General features: G+C 56.2%; 2 protein-coding genes across 3 annotated transcripts; one reads left to right on the top strand and one right to left on the bottom strand.

Moving 5' to 3' along the window:
- Positions 1-2,622: 2,622 nt before the first annotated feature.
- On the bottom strand, positions 2,623-7,354 carry LHFPL5 (LHFPL tetraspan subfamily member 5). Of its 2 annotated transcripts, XM_053998271.1 has the most exons (5): positions 7,019-7,354; positions 6,830-6,937; positions 3,996-4,232; positions 3,221-3,253; positions 2,623-2,964 (listed from the first exon to the last, which is right to left on the bottom strand). In XM_053998271.1, the coding sequence occupies exons 1-4, from the start codon at positions 7,239-7,241 to the stop codon at positions 3,237-3,239; spliced, it is 585 nt and encodes a 194-aa protein (XP_053854246.1). In that variant the 5' UTR covers positions 7,242-7,354; the 3' UTR covers positions 2,623-2,964; positions 3,221-3,236. The 2 variants fall into 2 exon arrangements, with proteins under 2 accessions (XP_053854246.1, XP_053854245.1); XM_053998270.1 differs by having other exon boundaries at positions 2,624-2,964; positions 6,830-7,354.
- Positions 7,355-8,955: 1,601 nt separating this feature from the next.
- CLPS (colipase) lies at positions 8,956-10,134 on the top strand. Its single transcript, XM_053998272.1, has 3 exons — positions 8,956-9,199; positions 9,672-9,794; positions 9,874-10,134. Exons 1-3 carry the CDS (start codon positions 9,107-9,109, stop codon positions 10,009-10,011), a joined length of 354 nt encoding a protein of 117 aa, XP_053854247.1. The 5' UTR covers positions 8,956-9,106; the 3' UTR covers positions 10,012-10,134.
- The last annotated feature ends 8,181 nt before the right edge of the window (positions 10,135-18,315 follow it).

The following is an 18,315-nucleotide window of genomic DNA, read 5'->3' as shown; positions in this document are numbered from 1 at the left end:
CCTCCATCACTCTCTAGGTGTCTACTGTATTCTTTGCTTTCCTGTCAGAAACATTTATTTAGTTCTAGCTGCTTTTGAAAGAGCTTTTTAAACCTAGGTTTTAGTATGCTTTATTTCTTCCTCCAAAGTGCCCTGTCCATTTACTTTTTCTCCTTCCCTGTGCCCTTGATAGTCAGAATAGTTTCTGGATTTGGTGATGTTTTCTATTTCAACACCTGTGACTAAAAGGTGACAAGCAAAATAAGCAAAAGCTGGAACTGACTCAACGCACAACCCTCAGCAAACAGATGGGTGCACCCTCAGCCTGCAGAGAGAGCCTTATTGCAGGCAACTCTTAACATTATAGTGAGCCATAAGTTTTTGGGGTTTTTTATCCCTTCCTGGCACTTTTTTGCCTTGCTTGAGGTGGTATTCTTGAGAGATTGGCTTTCACTGATGCAGTCTGCTCTGACTTTTCCTTTTTGACCGTTCACTTTTTTTCCCAAGGGAAGGGTTGCAGTGCCTGTATCACAGCCATGCTGCAGCCCTGGGCTTTGAAAATCAACACTTGAAATTCCAGTGTAAAGATTTCTTTTAATTTGCTTCAGGTGCAGGCCTTCAGAAATAACTTCCCAGGATGGGACTGCCTTTTATTTTCTGGGCCATTAGCACAAGAAGAGAGCTAGCAGAAGTGGAAGAGAAGTGACTTTTCCACATAGATACTGGATTAGAAGCTGTTTCTAGAGTTACCCCAAGTAAGAAATGTTCTATGGGGTTTCTATGTAAACTTCTCAGAGGGGGTTTGGATATAATGGGTTAAATGGATTAATTTTAATTAAAAGTTAAATGACTGTGGCATTTGATAGTTCTGTGATGGCTTCTTCTAGACTTGCCCATCCTGTTACAGATTCAGTGCATCCCACTCTTCTCTAAGCAAGATTTGGCAGCATTGAGACTTCAGAGTCACCTCCTTGCTCTGGACCAAATGGGCCTTTGGATTTGTGGTGGCTTGCAGAGGATAGAAGTTTTTGGAGACCATGCAGATGCTCTCCAAGACCATTTCCATTGCCAAAGCTGCCAAGACCACTGTTATGTGTCACTTCTGTGTGTGTGTTTGGGAATTGTGGTTCGTAAGGATCATTCATTCACAAACCAGCTCATTTAATCCACTTGAACAGAGTTTCTCCAGTTCAGAGCCTGATTTGGCTTATTTATGCAAATCATGCTGCATGTTCCTTTAGTGGTAGATCAGGTTCTCTATGCATAAAATAAAAAAAGAAAGGCAGGTAACATACCAAAAAAATGTTTTAAACTGAGTTGACCTTTTCTTTTGGTTTTTTTTTTCTCCTTTCATCTGGCATTTTCCAGTTGTGGGTCACTTCTGTATCTGCTACAGGAGGACTGCAGACAGTACTGGTTTCCAACTGACTGTGAAGATAACATTGGCAGGGCAAACAATTCCTGTGCTCTTGAAAGCTCACCCAGTCCTGCCTACTTGAGACTGGCTGAAGAAGGAACATTTCCCACAAGGGGTCTGCACTCTTTGACTGTTGAAAGCTCCTTCCCATCCTTCCTTCCCTTCCCTCTGCCAGCCCTGACTGGAGGAGGGGTTTTTTTACCATGATAGCCAAGGCTAGAGGCAGCCTGTGAGTCGAAGCCCTGCAGAAGCTGTCGTGATCCAGTCTTGTACCGTCTGCTCGTTCACGTGGGGTCTGTTCCATTTCCAAATTGCTGTGACATGCTCACACTAAAGGATTTGTACTTGCTGTGTCAGTCTAAAACCTGAAGGAAAATACATTTTTATTCTTTCTACTTGGGTGCTTTGTCTTTTTTTTTTTTTTCCTTTGTGAAAGCCCTGCAATAAACAGATTAACAGATTATTTAATAACGGAGCCCTAGTCTTCATACATTCCCCTTGTAACTCTGTTCTGAGTCAGGGGCTCAGGGATGGAATTTGCTTCACTAGTGAACACTCAGCTTTGATTTCCAGAATGAGATAGGTAAAGATTTTGTTGCTGGTGTTGTGATCTATTTTAAAAAGGGGAGAAGAGTAAAAAATAGGACAACTCTGCTGGAATTTTTCCATTCTAAGATACATTTTTTCAAGTATGTCATATCTCTGCTGTCTTATCTAGCCAAAAGTCTCAATAAAACCTTCCCACTTTTTTAGAGGGAAGCATAAAACTGGAAGGTATTTGTTAGAACTGAACTGGGTTGAGTGCTGCAGGAGCCAGCAATTCACAGCAAGTAGAGATGAAAATTATCATGCAGGCTGATTTGGGGTTCTGGCCAGGTAATAGCTGCTTTGTCTTCTCTAGAAATGGGCTGTGCCAAGGGCTGCCATGGGTGGGTGTTGGATGGGATGGGAGATGATGGCTTAATCAGATTAATTGGGTGGTGCAGGGAGTTGATGCTGACTGGCACCATCTGCTGTGCTCTGCAGGTGCTGTCCCAGGCCTGGTTGCTTTCTGGTTTTGCTCTTTGGTTTTCTTTTTATTCCCAGGAAAGTGCCCTTTGCCAGAGGTGGTGTTTGGTGATTGTTGCCCAGAGCAGAAAACTGATTCATGGCTCAGCTGGGAATTGGCCTGTCATGGTATTTTTCCACTAAAAGGGCAACCTGGAATATGGCAGAGGGTTTCCTCTGCCCTCAGGAGACACAAAACCCAAAACACTGATGTTTTGGTGGTATTTTTTTTTTTTTTTTAATTCATAAATAATTTCCTTCAAAGAAGGTGTACAAACCCCCCAAAAAGCAGCAAATTGCCATCCTTGCCCTCTTGTCCCTCTTGCTGATGGACTCAGAAAAACTCTCACGTCCATTTTGGGCTCTTCCCACCAAATAAGCTCCACAAGAGCTGTGAGCCAAGAGCAGCCCCATGGGTGAAGAAAACAGCTGTAGAAAATCCACAGAATTTGGTATGTTTAAGCTTCCTAGAAGAGTCACTTCAAAGAAAAGGGCTGATGGAAGAGGAGCTCTGGATGTCCCTGGGAACAGAAAGAGTAAGGCAGCTGTTGGGAAATGTAGTAGAAATTCAAATTTTATGCTTTTATTTTGCATTTGGCAAGGGTTTGTGCTTTCCCCGTTTTGGGAGGCAAAGCAAAGACTGTTTCTTCTTTAGCCACAAATAAAACCAATGTGACTCCAGCATCAAAATCAGGTATCAATCCTTTGGTAATCAGAATACAACAGTGACATCATGGATGCTGGGAAGATTAAAAATCTGTGTGGGTTATCACTTACGTGGTGATCAGCTCTGTCAGTCATTTCCCTCTTCTGTAAAACAAAAGGAGAATTGCAGAGTTAGTGTGTAAAACTGAAAGGATGAGTGTGTTTTGCAGGTTTGTTTTCAAAAGGGAAGACATTTAAAACAAGATGAGGAGAAAGCCTCAGAAGCCTGGGAAATGTAATCTGGGTGAATTTGGGTTCCTGCCTTGTTCTCCATCAATTTTCTGCCTGCTGCTGGCTCTGCATCCCTACAGAGCAGTGTGTGACTGTGGCAGGGATGAAGCCACCCACCATCCACCCAAGCAACAGCAGTGACCTTGATGCCTTAAGTTTTAGCTTTCATATTTTCCAGATTCTGCACTGCATTGGTATTGAGCCCTGAGCTTCATGTCAAGTGTCAGCAGGTTCTCCTCACAGCCCAGGCACACACCCAGAACCAAGGACACGGCTGCAGCTTCAGCCCCAAAAAGTGCAACCAGCAGGGAATGGAGGAGAGCAGCCTGGGAGGGTGGGACTGCAGCACCTGGAGCTGGAATTGGACACTGAACCCCAATGTGGAAATGGACCAGAACTTCTAAAAGTGTCAGAACTCGTGACTCTGAGTCCATCTTGGGTGGAGCCACGACCAAGCTCTTGCACTGCCCAAGGTGTATCCTTTGAAAACCTTTTAATAAATCCACTTTATTCCTTTAACTCTGTCTGCCTCTGTTCTGGGCAGCCTCTCAAGGCATCACCCCGTGGGGCTGAATCTCTGTGCAGGAGCGCTCAGGAGCAATCCCACCACACCCACCTTTGTTCTCCACTTTGAAATCCGAGGGGAGGAGGTTGTCCTGCCGGTTGCCCAGCACGAAGGCCAGGAAGGAGAGGATGAGGGCGTCCAGGATGCCGATGATGCACAGGATGTAGGCCCAGCGCACGGTGCAGGCGCCCAGGGTGTATTTGTCAGTTTTGTCCCCGCACATTCGCTTCACCTCGCTCGAGTCCCAGCCGTCGGGGTAGATCAGGCAGCCGATCATCAGCCCTGTGGCTGCAGGGACAGGGGGACATTGAGCTCCTGAGCTGATGATGATGCCTAAGATTTTTAGCTTTTTATGTTTTACATAAATTCGTAGCTTTGTAGATTGCTGTAGCTTCTAGTATTTTTTCTATCTTTCTTTACTACCTTTAGGAACAGTAAGCTAACCTTATAAACACATTCCTAAATATTGTTTAGTCTTATTCCAAGAAGAGAACCAAGTTCAAGGATGTTCTGTTTTCCAACCAGAATCTGGACCAGACATAACAAAAGTGGGACAAAAGAAACCTCTGGACAGCTTCCAGAGGGTCAGGACCCCAGGAATTATTACCTAACCAACTAACCTTTTGATTGGACAGTGTATGATAAGTGCACTAATCTCCTAACCTTATAAAAATTGAAGAATTACTATACCACATATACTCTTCACCATGTTGTTCACCTGAAAGCTTTCAGCTAAAGGTTTGCTTTTATATTCCCCCCAACTGGAAAGATGTATTCTATTTTCCAGGCATCAATACCGAAGTGCAGAGAGCAGCTGGAGGAGCAAACATCATGCTGCAAACACATCAGGTACTACAGACTGGTCCCTTAAAGGCACTGGGGTTGCTCATCCCCGTGGGCTCTGCTGTGCTGCACAGGCAGGGAGGAGCAGGATCTGCTGTGCTGCCTTCCCACGAGCATCTCCCGTCGCAGCGTTGCCCAGGCAACGTCTCTGCTCCCTCTGCACAGAGCCCTGGCCGTGTCACGCCAAGGAAATGTCTTCTCCAAACAAAACTGGAACGGGTTTAGTCTGCACGAGGGGGAGACCCCGGCCTAGCGCCTTGCAGCTGATTCCAGCTTAGGGTTTGCTAAGGTAGAGCTGCTGTCAGCAGCAGCTTTGTGGGCAGATTAATTCTGCTTGCTCAGCTGTGGTGGTTCCAGCAGCAGCTCCTCCTGTGACTGCTCTCAGAGCTCACACACACCTTGGGAGCTGCTGCAGCCTGGCCACGGGGTCCCCAGCACCTCACCTTTGCCACGGCAGCTGCACCATCCCCAGTGCCAGCAGGTTGCTGAAGGGCAGCTCATGCCCCAAAATCTCAGAAGTGCCTTTTTCCCCTGCTCAGAGAAATTGTATTTACTGGACAAGAACAATGGCCAGGCTCGGGATGAGCTCATATACAAGGTTTTGGGACAGGATTAACAAAAGCCCTTCACACGCTCCACTCTTATGTTGGAAGTAACTGGTGCAGATGTGAGGCAGTCCCTGACTCCTCTCACACAAGAAACAAACCCGTGGTGGACAAGCAGATGTTTCTCCCTGCCCCTCATGGACATCTGCAGCCTCCTTAAATGCACCTTGTCCCACACCTGTGCCCCTTCTCTGCCACCAGGTGCTCAATAAACCAGAACCCCCTTCTGGGGCAGTGGCCTTGTCCTTTGCCAATGTTTTCTTTTCTCTTGGCTTGGGGACAAGCCAGCAGCAAGGTGAGCAGGCAGCTTCCTTGGTCTGCAGAGAGGATTTCTCTTCATGGAAAAGCAGTTGGTTGACTGAATACAGAATAAATCTTCCCTGTAACTAACAGAGAAATGGAGGAAGTGGGAAAGAAATAATTTTTGTGAAATTGTGCCCTGGTTCAGAGCAAAGGTCAGGAAATGGATCCTCTCTCAGCCTGCCCACTTTTTAAAGTAATTCCTAAAATGCAGCAGTACCTGTCCATCTGGCCAGAACTGCCTGTGACAAATTTCTCTACCCCCATTCAGAACAACAACAAAAAACATAAAAACCCCAACTACCACAGCAAAGCCTGTCTCTGCTCCTGCTCCCCAGGAGGCTGAGCTGCCCCAAGCTTCTTATCTAAATCTTTGCTTGAGCTCGATTCTTTAGCTGGGAGCTGAAGAAACCCCGCTGCCCCTCCCGCGGGCTGTCAGCTCACATGAATGATTCAGGAGCAGCAAAGCGCTGGCTTGGCTTTCAGCTGAGGCTCCGAGCAAACGCAGGAGTTGGGTTACCAGATGTCTCAAGTGCCTTGGGGGAGAGATGGGGAAGGCCTGAGAACCGCGGGGACGGGCAGCAAAGCGAGAAAATGCGAGTGATGGCACCAAATCAGTCAGTCAGTCCCCTCCTCGTGTTTCATCTTCCTCGCGCGTTATTCCCCGAGCTCAGGGAGTTACTACAGAGGGCCAGCAAAATTCATCGCTGTCCCCCTGCTTCATTCCTGCGGGATGCCAAACACAGGACAGCGCTCTGTGCCCTGGTTTGTTTTTTTTTTTTTTGTGCTCTCGACCTGAAGCCTCCCTGCGGCTGAGCAGGAGCAGGGGCGCTGGGAGAAGCTGCCCCAGGTAAGTTTTGGCAGCCACAAGGTTTGGGGCCGCCAGGTTTGGCAGCAGCACCGGGGAAGCATCACCCGACATGCGGCCAGTCTGCTGTGTCTCGACTGCCCTGGAAGGAGTTTTTTACTAAAAACTCCCCACTGGTAACCAGTAAGGGGGAGCAAATGGCATGGAGGTGACACTGGGGTCTCTTAACTGGCCAAACCCCCATTCCCAGCAGAATCGAGGGCAGAAAGGGAAAAGGGTCGGCCCATGGCATCCCCCCGCTCCCCGCGCATCTCCCCAGCCCCGCTCACCCGCCGCCAGCTGCATCCAGGCACACACTTTGTAGACGGTGGCCGCGTTGCAGAAGAAGAAGAGGCTGAAGCAGAGGATGGTGCCGATGATGAGGAAGGTGGAGATGCCTACGAAGAACATGGCAGTTTTGAAGGCACTGGAGGGGATGGTGCCGAAGTCCAGGGGGCTGCCCTTGCAGATGAGCTCACCGGTGAGCGCGTTGCCGATGCAGTAGGAGAAGAGGCCGAAGTAGCCGGCCTGCGGCGTGTCGATGCTGTCGCCGATCCAGTAGGGCTGGATGAAGGTCACCACCATCAGGATGGAGAAGCAGAGCGTGAAGAGGGCCCAGAGCACCCCCATGGCCCGCGCATTCCGCACATAGTTGGTGTGGTAGATCCGGGCCGCCTCCTGCGCCGGCAGCAGCTTGGACATGGCGGGGGCAGCGGTCCGGGCAGCGGTCCCGGCCCCGCTCCGGCCCCGCTCCGGCCCCGCTCCGGCCCCGGCCCCGGGGCGCCCGCTCCGGCCCCGCCCGGCGGCAGCGGGGGCGGCGGGAGGCTCCGGCAGCGGCGGGACCGCCCCGGGGGGCGGCGGCGAGACCTCCTCCCACCCCCGCCGAGCCGGGGGGGACTCGGGAGGAGCCGGAGCGACCCCGCTCCCGCAGCCGGGGCGGGCGCGGGAGGAGGCGGGCGGTGCCTTTCGGGATGCGCTCCCGGGATGCTCCCTGGAGGAGCCCCGGGGATGCGCCCTGCGTGCCTGGGATGCTCTCTCGGGATGCACCCTTCGCCTCCTTCGTGCGCCCTAAGATGCACCCTGGGATAACCCAAATATCCCCTGGTGCACCCCGTGGTGTGTCCTGGGGTGCACCCTGTGCCCCTGGGCTGTGCCCCGGAGTGCCCCTGTGCCCTGCAATGCGCTCAGGGGGGCACTCTGTCCCCCCGCTGTGCCCCCAGTAACGCCCTGGGCTGTGCCCTGCACACCCGGGATGTGTGTGAGGATGTGCCTGGGCTGCACCGTGCACCCCTGGGTGTGTCCCAGCTTGTGCCACATGCCCCGGGATGCGTCTTGGGATGAGACCCGGGATGTGTCTTGACCTCCAGCGTGTGCCCCAGAATGTGCCAGGGGCTGTGCCGTGACCCCCAGGATGTCACCGGGCTCTGCTGTGTGCCCTGTGATGTGTCCCAAATTCTGTTGGCTGCTCCCCTCTGCCCTCCCAGCCCGTGTCACCTGCACTGGTAGGGAGCACAAAGGCTGCTGCATCACTGGGGTGGGGGCTGCAGGCAGGGAGGGCACATCCCCACAGCTCCACTGCAGGAAGGGAGATGGCTCATCCTGCTAGCAGGACACACCGGGGTGTCAGCCAGCACCTGGGCAAGGCCAGGTCTCTGCCCAGACCCCTTGTCCTGGTGCCAGAGGAGCATGGGCAGGCCCAGAGGGCTGCAGGCACTTGTAGCCACCTTGGCACCTCTCTCCAGGAGCCACATCTGCCCTGCATCATCCTGAGTGACCACACAGGCTCAGCTCCTCTCGTGGGGACCGGGGCCACGTGGCAGTGTGACAGTCACCCTGCAGCCAGTGCCAGCCTCAGCATCACTCCTGTGGCTGTCAAAGGCCAGGGCTATGTGGCCATTAATCATGTCCAAGAACAGCCAAGCCACTGTGGGCATGAAAATCTGTGTCGTTCCCAGGGCTGTTTTCCTTTCATCAGCCCCACCCCCCCAAACACTGGAAGACAGAGCAAATATTTGGCAGGGCGGGCTGAAGTGCTGGCCCTTGGGCTGGGGACCTTGGTGGGCTCTGGATCCTTGCAGGGGGCTGTGCTGTCTTGCACAATATGAACTTTCTCCAGCAGGTTTCTCGGTGTCCACGATTCCATTTGAGAGATGGAGGATCTGGTGGCTTTCCCGTGGAGCAGAGCTCCTGCCATGGCAACCAGCCCTCACCGTGCCCGTGAAGCATCAGCAGCACCCAGCAAGGAGGGCATTCCAGAGAGCTCCAGCTCCACAGCCCACTGTGGGAAGCAGAGGAGGAAGAAGAAGCACAGAAGTGCCATTATTTTGTGTTCCCTGTGACCAAAGGAGCTACTAAGGGCAGGTTGACATGGCCAGTGGGGACAGTCACATGGGAACAGGACCTGGTAGCCCTGGCTGCCCAGGCATCGCTGGGTCCGTGCCCTGGGCAGTGCAGCAGTGCCCCAGTGCCACGAGCTGAGGTGTGATAGGAGCAGCCACGTCAGCTGATGGAGACAGGGGCTATAAAACACCTGCTGGCCCCGTGGCAGAGCCCACATCAAGCCCACCATGGCCAAGGTGCTGCCTGCCTGCCTGCTGGCCCTGCTGCTCCTGGCCCCAGCCCTGCTGGCGCAGCACGAGCGAGGGCTCATCTTCAACCTGGTAAGGGGAGACCAGCCCTGTGCTTGGCACAGGATGCTCCCACCGCTGCACAGAGGGTTGGAGGTGTCTGCTGGGTTTTCTGGTGTTGTGAGGGAACTTGGAGCCTGGGAAATCAGCTCTATAAAGGGATAGGGAATGCAGAAAGTGTATCAGACAGCTCTCAGCTGCTTGAGCCAGCCAGGACCCCCACCCTGGATGGTTCACAGGGCCTGGGGAGGGGAAATGCTTTCCCTGTGGTGTCTCAGCCCTCCTGTGAGTCCTGCAAAACACACTTTGGTGGGTGGTATTTTGGGCCAGACTGAGGAAATGCTGCAGAGTGGGAGGCTGGGGCATGGGGGCAGTGGTGCTGAGCCTCAGCCGAAAGGCAGAGCTGGTGTTCAACACCCACCCAAACCCCGTGGGCTCACAGCTAGAGCGAGATTAAAGGGGAACAAAGAGGGACCCGGTGCTCAGGCCCTGCCTTGTGCTGCAGGATACTGGGGAGCTGTGCCTGCAGAGTGCCCAGTGCAAGAGCGGCTGCTGCCACCGGGTCAACGGCCTCAGCCTGGCCCGATGTGCTCCGAAGGCAGCTGAGTCCCAGGAGTGCTCTCCAAAGGTAGGTGCTTCCCTGTTCCCAGGGCTGGGCAGGGATGGGGCATGTTCCCCCCGCTGCACTGAGTCCTTGCTCCCTGCAGAGCATCTATGGGGTCTACTACAAGTGTCCCTGCGAGAGAGGCTTGACCTGTGACGCCAATAAAACCATCGTGGGCTCCATCACCAACAGCAACTTCGGTGTCTGCAGGGACCCCCACGACTCCTACAGCCAGTGGTGAAGAAAGAGCTCCCCCTGTGCCCCTCTATGCTGCCCCTGCCGCCCTGTATTTCCTCCTCTCCAGGCATTCCTGGGGCTGGTTGTGGGAGAATTTGAATTAAGACCAGCTTCTGCCAAGCTTCAAGGTGGCGTTTTCACTCAAGCCAGGTGCCTGGCCCAGGACAGGGACAGCAGGGCCAGACGGTGCTGGAAGAAGCCACCTGGACATGATGGCTTTGCCTGTATGTGTGTGCAATCATACAACAATCTGGGCCAGGCCAGCAGCAGCCGTGGGCTGAGCTCTGCTCAAGGGGAGTTTTAAAAATGGGATGGAGGAAGGGGAAGATGCAGCAGCCCCAGGATCTGAGGGAGCTGCTTGGGTTGCGCTTGCCTTGGTTTATTTCCTGCTGTGGCACAGACGTACCAGAGCCAGGTGAGGAAGAGGAGGCACCTGTCTGGCAGAGCTGTGGAAGCAGCAGGAGATGAGGGCATCATCAGAGAGGGTGTTCTTGGCTTCTCCAATGCAGACTTCACCCCATGTTTTTCTGTCCCTGAGGATCACAAGAACCAGGCACCCACAGCACCACTCCCCACTGCCCCGAGGGCTCTGCACCAGATGGGGAGGCCACAAAGGCTGGGGGCAACTGAGGAGGTGCTGCAGGAAACTTTTTTTTCAGGACAAGGGTGACTGGCAGCTTGAGGATCTGCACCTGCAGAAACACCAGGGACACAGCTGGGAGGGTGGCACAGCTTGGGGGAGTCCCCATTGTTGAAGGGGAACATGGGGGGCAATACAGGGACCTGCTGGCCCCTGCCAGTCTGGCTCAGAGGGGCTGCTAGAGGAGAAAATTCTGAGCTGGATTTTAGTTTTAAAATTGTGGCGGGTGGTCAAAATCTGGAGGGTCTTGTTCTCATTGTCGTGGTGGTCCTGGCAAGAGGCCACCAGATCAATGTCCTCACTGGTGCAGGATGAGGTGTGGCGTAAGGGGGAGCTGGGCACAGGGACGGGGACAGCAGCCCCTCTCCTGCAGCAGCCAGCCCCAGGCAGAGCGAGGGGAGGGGACACGGGACACAGGGTCTCTCCCTGGACTCCTCATCCGTGCGGGGTCCCCAGCAGCTGTTCCACACCAGCGGGAGCACCCCGGAGAGGCTGGCATTTCCTGGGATGCGGGGAGCCCTGCCTGCCCAGGGCCGGCCCCGGCCGGGGCTTTGTGTTCTTGGCAGGGGCAGGATGTGAGCGACGCCCAGCCCCGGCCGCGCCGGGACCGGCAGAGGGCAGCGGCACCGTGCCCACGGCCCGGGGACCCCAGCCCGGCAGGGACCCCCCAATCCAGGGACAGCGCAGCCTTGGGAGTGCTGAAATGCCCCCAGCTCTGACACTCCTCGGGTCCTGCAGTGGGGTCCCCCGGGAAGGACGGGCAGTGATGTTTGGGGCGTAACCTCTGGTGTGCTTGATGGGGGGGTTTGTGGTGTCCCCATTTCTGTGGTGTCCCTCCGCTGGCAGGAGGACGATGGGGGCACCAGAAAGGTGGGAAGGGAGTGGCTGTGCTGAGGTGGGGGTCGCACAAATCCCCCTCCCCTCCCCCCGCCCCATCTCAGCCCTATATTTGCTGGTGAAGCCGCAGCTTTGTTTTGGCAGCTCTCGGCTGGTAAATATTGGCTTAAACCGAAAACCAGACGCCTGAGTCACGGCGTCTTAACAAACACAGGAAGGGGCCCCTGGCGCGTGTGGGGTGCTGCCAGCCCTGGGGACAGGGGGGACCCCCGGCAGGGAGGGGGCAGCCTCAGCCGCAAAGCGCGGTGTGAGCCGGGCATCCTTGTGCAGGAGGGCTTTGCTGCAGCGAGCTTTGCTTCCCTGTGGGGAGACCTGGGGGACGGGGGAAGGAGGGGTACAAGGATTGGGGTGCCCCTTCCTCCTCCCCTGCCCTGCACGGGGCTCTCCCTGCTTGGTTAAAAAGCAGCGGGGAACATGAGACCGAAGGGACGCTGGGGCCGAGGGCAGCCCGAGACCCTCCCCAGCCTCACCCCATCAGCAGGATTGTCCCCACTGTGCCCTCCGGGTCACCCGAGGGGTGCCCCACTTCCCAGGGAGGTGTGTGGCACATGCCCCCGCCCCAGTGCCCCCTCACCCCCCCGCCCGCTGTCACCCGAGGGTACAGGATGTTCTCACCCAGCCCAGCTCCGCTCCCCAACCTCTCCCCGCCACTCCCCCCCTTCCGCCAACCCTCGGCCTTCACCTCTCCTCCTCTGCACTGCTTTAACCCTTTTTTTTGCCCCCAAACATCGCCTTTCCCTCTTCTTCTTTTTCTCCTTCTCGATTTCTTTTTAATTTCTGCGCAGATGCACTGAAACTCCCTCTCTGCCCCTTCCAGGGCGTCCCTGCACCCCCAACTCGCTGCAGCTCCGGTGGGGTGCCCACCCAATGCCCAACTTTGCAGACACCCCCAGAAAAGTCACCCCACTCCCAGCCTTGCAAATCACTCCAAGGAAAAAGTGTGTGTGTGTGTCTGGGTGTTTGCTGGTGCAGCCCTCACCCTGGGGGCAGAGAGGCTGCCAGCCCCAGCCCCGGGATGGGGGGAATGTGTTTTTTGGGGGTGCTGAGCAGCTCCAGGGCCCCCATGGTGGAAAGGACGGGCAGCAGCCCTTCAGCTCCAGCTCAGGGCAGTGATTTCAGCAGGGGAAGACCCCAGGCACAGCCTAATTAACTCCATGCCCCCACACACTGCACGCCCCAGTTTGCTGCAGCCTGGGGTGACGATGGTGGTCCTGCAGCAGGGTCAGAGGCGCTCCTGGGCTTTGGGCTGGGGGGCACAGGGGCTGCTGTGGGGCACTCCTGGGCTGCTTGTGCCTGAGGGGCTGCCCAGAGCCATCTGAGAGTGCACAGAGGTGTTTGGGGGTGCACAGAGGCACCTGGGGCTCCCTGCCTGCTGTTGGCTCTGGGGTTTGTTCCCCCCCATAAGCCTTTACCCCCGGTGCTGCTCAGGACAGGGCTGGGGCAGCCCGGGGGGGCAGTAGCCCCTCTCAGGATGTCCCTTGGCTACAGCAGGATCCAGAGGGATGAAACACATCCTTGCAGAGTGTGGGACACCCCAGGCAGCACCAGGGATTTGGGGAATCCCAAATCCTCGGGGAGATGCCCCAGTCTGCCCCCACCTCCTTAAGCTGTGCCTCCATGGCAGCTCCAAGTCATGAGGCACAAAAGGGTGCAGACCCCAGGGATGTGGGGGCCTGATCCTGTGACTTAGGGTTTTCCCAAATCTGGGCCAGGTTTTCACTGTCCCAGGGAGATGACTTTGGATGAAGTTGGCGAGAGGCCATCCTTCAAGCTCTCTCTGGAAGAAAAGCAACCTTTCTAGCAAAAAGGAAAAAAAAAATTCATGGAAAGCTCTGGTTTGCCTCTTCTTGCCAAAACCAGTTGTTGATGATTTTTCTCGGCTGCTTTGGCTTTGCCTTTGCCTGTGACAGAGGGAACAATGCCAGACATGCTCCTGTTTTCCCACTCTGATTTTTTTCTCAGGAAGCTGGAAGAGGGGAAGACTGAAGGACAGGGACCTATCCGAGGCAAGTATCAGCCCCAGGGGCTCCCAATCCTGGCATGAGGATCTCAGTCTTTCCTCCATCCTCAGGGTTGGCCTTGGGGCTGGAAGTGGGGTCCCTTCAAGCTGTCCCCCCAGAGCTGCCGAGAGCTGAGCACTGCCCAGCTCAGGGCAGTAGTGGAGTTTGCAAGTGGGACATGGGGATGCAGAAGTGGCCCTGGGAGGACATCCAGGCACTCACACACCTCCACAAGCCCCCCCTGATGCTGTCCACCAGGGCACAAGTGGAAAAAATCCTCATCCTGAATAATTTGCGCTGCTGGAAGCAGTGCACGGCAGGGAGGGGGGAGGGCAAGGAGGGGATGTTGGGCTGCACCAGTCCGGGGAGAGCTCGAGGCTGGGTGCTCTGCAACAGCCACCTTGGGGGGAAGTGCTCCCTGCAGCTGGGTTCCCCCTCAGTGGGTGTTTTTAGCCTTAAATTCCCTGAAATGCTGGCGAGCTGTGCTGGGGGAGCAGACCGGGGGTGAGGAGGGGAGGGTTCTGGGGGATACCTCCATGACATTGATGGGGATTCACTCTGGGGGTGCTGAAAGGGTGCTGGGGGTGATGCTGGGGGCATGCAGGGGTTGAGACCGGGGCGATGAGGGGGGAGATATTGGCAGGGATGTCGGGGGGGACATGGCGGGAGCGGGGGGGTGGGATACTGGGGTGGGATATTAGGGGGGATATTGAAAGGGATTACAGGGGATCCTGGGAGGTGCTGGGGGGATACTGGGGGGATACTGGGGGCATACTGGAGTGGGATATTGGGGGGATATTGAATGGGATTACAGGGGATCCTGGGAGATGCTGGGGGGATACTGGGGGGATACTGGCGTGGGATATTAGGGGGGATATTGAAAGGGATTACAGGGGATCCTGGGAGGTGCTGGGGGGATACTGGGGGGATACTGGGGTGGGATATTAGGGGGATATTGAAAGGGATGAAGGGGGGGGTCCTGGGAGGTGCTGGGGGGAGCACTGGGGGGATACTGGGGGAGATGCCAGGGGATTACTGGTGGTTGCCGTGGGGGGGTGCCGGGAGGTGGTGCTGGGGGGCCACACCGGACCCCACCAGCCAGGAGCCCCGGGCGAGCCCAGCCGCTGGCCGGGCCCCGGGTGGCCCTGGCCGGGTGCCCCCCCGCCGGCCCGGCGCTGAGTCAGGCTGTTCCCGGCGCTCCCGCGGCCGGTACATCGCGTCCCCACGCCGGGCGCCTGGCACCGCGCCCGCCCGGTGCAGCTCCCGGCAGGGGCACGGCCCGGTCCGGCCCCGGCGGCTCCTCCGGGCTCCCGGGCTGCGGCTCCCGGCGTGGAGAGGCTGAGACCGGGTCCGAAGCTCCGGGAACTGCCGGCGGGGCTTCGCGGGGCGCAGCCGTAGCGCTGGCCCGAGTCACGCTCTGCGCCCAGCCCGGCCGGCTGCGCCCCCAACCCGCGGCTCTCCGGGCGCCCCGCGAGCATTGGGGCACCTGAGGGCGATGTCCAGGAGTTCTCGGGGCTCAGATCCGTCTGGCAGGAGCATCTCCATGGCAGGGCACAGCCTCCGCACAGCTGAGCGTCCTCGGCGGGGATTGATGCCCCCGTCACCCCTGCGCCCACCCCCGGGCAGAGGTGCCGGCTCGCACCCCCACCCTGACAGCCCCGCCGGGGCGGGAGCCCCAGCCACCCCCAGCCATCCGCCCTCCCCGGCGGAGGCTGGTACAGCTCGTTACGTCCAGACCGGAATGTACTTTGTGTTAGAAGTGGCCACAAGCCAGGACGGCAAAGCCGGACTTTATTTATCCTCCCTGCTCCGGCCCCGCCGCTGCATCCTGCCCTTACTCGTGTGGGGCTGGATCTCCGGCAGGGCTGGGGGAGCTCTGGGCTCTGTCCACCTCTCTGCTGCTCGTTGCCAGCCGGGGAAGGCAGCGATTTCCCCCATTTCCTCAGGAGGGAAATAATCTGGGAAAATATTTGTGTCCTTTCATCTGGCAAAAGCTGTCCCCGCTGTCTGGAAGGAAGGGCCGTGAGGAAGATGGGAACTCAGGGATGGATCTAGGATCAGTGAAGCCTCTGGAGGGAGGTGCCCCTGTCTGCTGGCTTGGGGGCTTTTTGCAACAAGGGCCAGGATTTTGGGCCACAATCTGGTAATTTATGGGCTGGAAATGCACCTGGAAAGATCCGGCTCTGGCCACACTGCAGGGTAGGGCAGGATCAGGCTTGTGACAGAGCAGGGACTTCTCTGGGGGTCCCCACGTGTGAGTGGGATGGGTTGGCCCCTCGGCTGTTAAAAAGTCATGTGGGGAGCCGTGGGTCCAGGCAGAGAGGGGGAGGCTGCCGCAGCCTCGGGAGGGATCACAGGGACTGCCCCAGGCTGGGTCTGGCCGATCATTCCACACCCAGCGGCCTTCCCGCAGGGAGATCTGGGGGGGAGTTTCATACAGAAAGCGGCTTCCCAGCTGCTCTGCACCCCCGGGGTCGACAGTCCTCATGCCAAGCGAGTGGTCTCGCCCTCCTGCCCCATCCCCCCGCGTCCCCACGTCCGTCCATTCCTGCTGGGAGCTCCGCTGCACCTACAGCCAGTGGCAAGGACACGGTGTTCTCCTGCTCTCTGCCGCCTGTTGTGCAACCCCTGGCTGCACCTCCCGTAAACACACAGCTTCCCACGACCACGGCACCGGCTCCTGCCACGCTGCACCCCCGGTGCCAGCGGCAAACGGGGCCCTCCGAGGGGCGCACACACCACGGCGTCGTCAGGCTGCAAAGAAAAGCTGCTTTGACCCCCAAAATGGACAATGGTGGTCTGGGTTCCCGGGGGAAGGATGGGTTTGATCCCCCCGGGAAAGGGAGGATCCCTGCCCCCGGGACCAGCGCTTTGTGCTGCCACACGCGAAAGGAAACCAAGAGAAAAGAGAAAACCCACTTCCTCTGCTCTCAAGAGATTCACTGATGTGGCTCTACACTGTGCAGCCAAGGTGGAGGGACTCCTCTCCTCCCCACGCTCCCCAGGCAGATTAACACTGGTTATTTTTAGCAGAAGACAAGGATGAATAAAAATATCCCCTGCTTTATTTTAATTTATTTTTTTTCTCTCCCTTTCAGGAAGGCTGCTCTCACCTCACACGAGGTGCTCGGGAGCCAGCAGGGAAGGTTCCTTGGCTTTGCTCCCTGCTTCCAGACTTTCCCCAAGACTCCCTGTCCTTTCAGAGCTGGGCTCAGGGCTGGGGCAGGACATGTGTGGCCAGCTGGAGGGCGAGGGGGAACAAGCAGTACCCCTGGCAGGTGTCACAAAGCCAAACAGGATTATTTATGGAACAGATTTCCTCCAGGTTGTGTTACAGGGATGGGGGTGAACGGGGCAGACCCCAGAGTGGAGGGTTTAGGACATCTCCCCCCCCAAGAAAGCAGAGTGAGCTGAGGGGTCTGGCACTGGCATAGCAGTGATTTGGAAGATGTCTTTTATTTTCTAAAAAAGCAACTCTGATACTTTATTCCCTTTTTTTTTTTTTTGGGGCGGGGGGGGGTTCTATGCAAACAAAAATAATTACCATTTTTGTAGTACAAGGACAAACCAGGCTGAACCCCCTCATTGCTGCCATTGGTCCCATGTGGTTTTTCAGGGTTTTGGTGTTATCTCAAGGGCCTGATGGAATCATGCTGTGGGTTTTCCTGGTATTGCAAACCCACAATATTTTAATTTTGTTTTGTAAATGAATATTTAAAGCTCTTGGAAATTTAAAGCCGGGAGGGAAATGTTTGAAACCAGATGCAAGATTCACCAGGGTTATTTTAGAGGGGGGAAAAATTAAATGCCATGAAAACAAATTTTTTTTTCCCTTTTCTAAAGTGGGCTTTAATTTTCACTCTGTATTTCCGATGAGTAACACCAGTGTCTAAATTACAGCTGGGGAAATCAAACTCAGCATATAGAGCAGACCTGTGAGAAGGCACCCACCAACGCAGTGCTGCCTCCAGCCTGGCCCTGAAGGTTTTATGGATCAACCTGTGGGAATGAGGGTGCGGGTTGGGAGCTGCAGGCACTCATTACAGCACAAACCTGGTAAAAAATGACCACTTTATAAAAATTCTCAGAGATGTCCCAGTTTAAATCTGCCCCCAAATTTATTTATTTTTTTTTTTGCCCCTATTGGCTCAGGCGCTGCAGCGATGAGCAGCGATGAGGTGTTTAATCACAAAATCACTGATTTCTAATCTCGGCGGGGGTGTATTCTTGAGGCAGCTCTTGACAAAAATCTTATTTCCTCCATCCCGAGCTGGAACATTTCTGCGTGTTCCAGCAGCCGCTGTGTCCGCCAAACCCACATCTCTGTCCCCAGCTATGAGGCAATTTTTCACTCTTCAGCGCGGTGTTTCCTGTAACTCCCGGAGGAGCTGGGAGGGACTGGGGAGTTGGGGGGGAACGAAGGCACCTCGGGGGCACCTCGGGGGCTGGGGTGTCCTTGAGGGGGTCGCATGAAGCCGCGGGGCTGGGGACAGCCCGGGGGCTGAGGAGCGCTGCGTGTGCCGGCGGTGCTCCCGCAGCGCTGCATGGAGCTGACGCCCCGGGGCACCGCGCGGGGTCAAACACCGCGGGGCACTTCCCGGGGCCGGGCTGGCCCCTGTCCCTTGTCCCCTGTCCCCTGACCCTGCCGGGGCCGGGCTGTCCCTTGTCCCCTGTCCCCTGTCCCTGCTGGGGCCTGGCTGTCCCCTGTCCCCTGTCCCCTGTCCCCGCTCCCTCCCCGGACCGGGCTGTCCCCTGTCCCCTGTCCCCTGTC

Source organism: Vidua macroura, chromosome 24, assembly GCF_024509145.1.
Source record: "Vidua macroura isolate BioBank_ID:100142 chromosome 24, ASM2450914v1, whole genome shotgun sequence".
Taxonomy (NCBI): Eukaryota; Metazoa; Chordata; class Aves; order Passeriformes; family Viduidae; genus Vidua; species Vidua macroura.
Note: the sequence above shows the minus strand (reverse complement) of the source record. Positions and strands in the feature narration are given on the sequence as shown.

Bases quoted from the DNA above. Each gene is read 5' to 3' on its own strand.
- LHFPL5 (XM_053998270.1), bottom strand. From the start codon at position 7,241: ATGTCCAAGCTGCTGCCGGCGCAGGAGGCGGCCCGGATCTACCACACC. The intron at 4,233-6,829 runs GTGAGCGGGGCT...CTGTCCCTGCAG, and splicing joins CTGGATGCAGCTGGCGGCGG to CCACAGGGCTGATGATCGGC.
- CLPS (XM_053998272.1), top strand. From the start codon at position 9,107: ATGGCCAAGGTGCTGCCTGCCTGCCTGCTGGCCCTGCTGCTCCTGGCC. The intron at 9,200-9,671 runs GTAAGGGGAGAC...CTTGTGCTGCAG, and splicing joins GAGGGCTCATCTTCAACCTG to GATACTGGGGAGCTGTGCCT. The intron at 9,795-9,873 runs GTAGGTGCTTCC...TGCTCCCTGCAG, and splicing joins CCCAGGAGTGCTCTCCAAAG to AGCATCTATGGGGTCTACTA.